This window comes from Cyprinodon variegatus, unplaced genomic scaffold, assembly GCF_000732505.1.
Source record: "Cyprinodon variegatus isolate N-32 unplaced genomic scaffold, C_variegatus-1.0 Scaffold1181, whole genome shotgun sequence".
Classification (NCBI taxonomy): domain Eukaryota; kingdom Metazoa; phylum Chordata; class Actinopteri; order Cyprinodontiformes; family Cyprinodontidae; genus Cyprinodon; species Cyprinodon variegatus.
The window spans coordinates 106,860-110,632 of NW_015151634.1; the positions used below are offsets into that span (position 1 = coordinate 106,860).

The following is a 3,773-nucleotide window of genomic DNA, read 5'->3' on the forward strand; positions in this document are numbered from 1 at the left end:
ACATAGGTAGTATGGCTATCACTGCCCCTACATAGGTAGTATGGCTATCACTGCCCCTACATAGTTAGCATGGCTATCACTGCCCCTACAGAGTTAGGGACTCGTTTCCCACTGGGATCAGCTTCATAGTCATGATAGGATACTTCTTTGATTTGATTTATTTTGCTAAGGCGACTCGTAAGCCCACAGCCTGCTAAATTTTAAAAGTGCAATGTTATTGCCACTACTGTTATTATATAGTAGAAATTTTACACATTCAGTAATAGAATGTTATGGGGGGGGTCATTTAAGAAAGGGGTGGGATGAAAAATAAGTAAAAAAAAAAAAAAAAACTGAAACTCATGTTCCTCTAAAACTCTCGGACACTAACCTATAAGTTCTCTAGTGTCTCCGTGGCAGACCTTAGTGGCTGTGTGACAGAGTTTAAGTGAACATGATACAGACATTTAATATCCCCACTGGGACAAATTACAGATTTGTGTCTAGATCCGTTCTCCCTCTACTCTTGTTTTAGTCTTATTCACACATAAAGTAAAGGAAATGGAGCAAAACAAATTCCCAAGTATATGAGCAGAAATTACTCATTTTCAGCCACAGGAGATCATTAATTAATGATGGTGATCTGAAAGTTAATTAGTCCTACACAACAAAAAGCCTGCATGTCTTCTAGTTTGTTCAGTCTAATCAGGAATGGGCGCAGTGTTATTACTTTAGTGTCATCATCATGTAGTAAAACATGTCTGTGTGTGTTAGACGGGGTATTGTTTCCAAAATGGCGGGTAACCGGAGGCGTTCAACATGGTCTGCTCCTGCAGAGTCCATTTCAGATTTTTGTGTAAGACGATACACGCTATTTAAACTGCAATGTCGTTCATGCAAATTCTGTCTAGGAAGTGTTCTGGTATTATGGTTTTTCATATCTGTTGTCAAGAAAACCGTACGTTCATTTTTTTCTATGCATATAGAATATATGTGCCGTTATATTTCTTTAGGAACTGCTTTATTTTATCCTGTTAAGTCGGATTATAGATCAACACCAACATAAAATATACAAAATAAAATACCACAAATAACTACTGTCCTCCTTATACATGACAAATATTCACACAATTTCTGAAATTTAAACCGATTAAAGTCTCTAAATTCACTTGGAATGAAAAAAAAAATCACTTTATGAAAAACAAACATTTGAATGAATTTCCATACATGTAATGAAATGAATAGAAAACAAATGATGTCTGTCCAAATGTGCGTTTTAAATAAATATCAATGGCTCAAAGGCGCTTAAGGGAAACGAGTTGTTATATTTTTTATTATTTAATCCAAGATAAATGACCTGACCAAAATGGATGGCATTTGCATCAAAACAGTCAAACTTGGTAAAATATGCATTTTAAAAAGCAAAAAACTTTGTTTATGTTATTAAAAAAGGATATTATTATAGTGTACATTATTTATTTTTTAATGCGTTTATCTTTCAGACTATGGTGGTTCATCAACAATGAAATACAGCACCTACAGCCCAAGCTTCAGCTCTAAATCCTCCTACATGTACTCAGGCTCTAAAACAATGGTGAGTACAGCAGCATTTAAAAGAACAACCATCAGCAGGGGTTGCTGTGTGTTTCAGATCATCTCACGCACAGCTGGACTGAACGCACTAGAGGGATAAACGTGTGTTGGTCACTTGTGTCCAGAATGATTGAGCATGTGTGATATTTCACAGTCAGCCATGATAATATCACCTCTGAGTTTTCCAGCCTGCTCTCTACATTCCTCTGCATTAGAGCCCCAGGAATTAGACAGTGACCATCTGTCAGGGATGTTTGAGCTGTGGGTGTGAGAGAGTATCCTGATGTGACTTTTTAAACATCCAAATGCTTCATGGGTTATAAAAGTTAAGACAACAAGCTCAGAGGATGCTGATGAAGATTCTCAGTCATCCAGGTCAGAGTCATTCCAAAAAAGATATAAAAGACAATCGACTGGACTTTGTTTCCAAGTTTGAAGACGTTTCTCTTCCATCCAGGAAGCTTTTTCAATTCAAAATGTCAGAAATAGCGTTGAGTTCCAGGTTTTATCCAGCAGCCCAACAAAGCATGGTTTTAGTTTAGAAACACTCTAAATTGAAACGGATGAATGAATTTAACGACCCCCCCTTTCAGAGACATAGACAGGTATGGGGCATTACAGGCTAACAAAGAACCAAAACGACCCCCATTCCAAAGGGGGGGACCCGTCATTCTGTTTCAACTTGCATGTTTTCTAAACAAGTCAGTTTATTTCTATAGCTCCAATTCACATCATGTCATCTCAGGTCACTTTCCAGTTCACCAGATCATCCAGTCAGATTGATTCAAAGTTTTCTATCTAAGGAAAACCAGCTGATTGCATCGACTCATTGACTCTTCAGCAATCCCTCACACTGAGCATGCTAGTAGCGACAGTGGAGAGGAAAAACTCCTTTTTAACAGGAAGAAACCTCCAGCAGAACCAGGCTCAGTGTGAGCGGCCATCTGCTCTGATTGAACTCTGATTGTTGAGCTGCTGGATAAAACCTTGATCTCAACACTATTTCTGACATTTTCAATCGTAAAAGCTTCCTGGATGGGAAACGAAATGTCTTCGAACTTGGAAACAAAGTCCAGTGGATTGTTTTTTTTATTTTTTTGGAAAGCTCAGAGGAGAAGATGTAATTTTTCCAGAAAACCCTTGCAGCCATATTTAGAAAACATTTCAATGAAATGAAACCACATAGAAAATATTCCGAGATGCCCTCACTCCAGCAGTCTCTCTGTGCTATAAGCTAACGAACACTTCTTCTTGTCTTTATGCCCAGGCTCCTCAGATTTCCCACAGGGCGGGATACAGCAGCAGGTCCGCAGCCCCAGAAGTTGTCGGGTTTCAGAAGATGAGTATAGGGGTTAGTGGTGGCGGTGGCGGAGGTTTTTACCGGGAAGACATGCGTTCTGGCGGCTTTCAGGCATCCATGAGACCACACCAAATGGAACATGATGCCATGTCTCTTCACTCGGTGAAAAACGTGCCTGCAGTGCGTTCATGGGTAATAGAGAGCGATGCTGGAAGCCTGCAATCTGATCAGGAAGCCACCTTCAGCCGCCAGGGCACAATGAATGGCTACAGCACCCAGATGAGGCAAGGAGGAGGCAATGTGGCCTATCAGAGCCAGTTTCAGGCCCAGGCACCAGCTGGTGTCTCAATGCTTCGAAGCCAAAGTGGCACTCTTACCCGTGGGGGTACTATGACAGGAGGAGGTTCTGAAATCCTCCAACAGCAATATTCCTTCAAAGGCCCGGCTCACCGCACCATCAGCAGGATTACAAACCGTAACCGGATGAGCGTTGGCTCGCTGTCTGGGACCCAGATGACCAATAGCGCAGGCAACTTGATGGGAGGACGAGATCAGGTGGACAGAGGGTTTATCGTGTCAACCCTCGGATCCGGATCCCAGGGAAATCTGTTGCAACGCCAAGGTAACCTGTCCCGATCCATGTCGATCAGAAGCATGCAGAGCGTTGGCAGAGGCATGGACGTTTTTGGCCAGATGGAAGACTTGGACCACCTGCAAGGGTGAGAATCTGTAAAACAATGTTTGACCTTAGCCTCTTTACATATAAAACGCTTCTTTCCTGCTCTAAAGTCCTTCAGATCATACAGTATAAAGTAAATCATGTCTGCTTTCGTACAGCCAACCTAAACTTCTATTCAGTGTATTTCTATAGCTCCAATTCCCATCATGTCATCTCAGGTCA

At 41.3% G+C, this 3,773-nt stretch overlaps 1 protein-coding gene across 2 annotated transcripts in view; it reads left to right on the plus strand.

Moving 5' to 3' along the window:
* LOC107101979 (plakophilin-3-like) overlaps positions 1 to 3,773 on the plus strand; it is a 27,675-nt gene that overhangs the window by 11,267 nt on the left and 12,635 nt on the right. For both annotated transcript variants that reach the window (XM_015401085.1, XM_015401084.1), the window contains 2 exons: positions 1,482 to 1,573; positions 2,840 to 3,591. In XM_015401085.1, the coding sequence (XP_015256571.1) occupies positions 1,482 to 1,573; positions 2,840 to 3,591 (844 nt within the window). The remainder of the gene's footprint in view (positions 1 to 1,481; positions 1,574 to 2,839; positions 3,592 to 3,773) is intronic.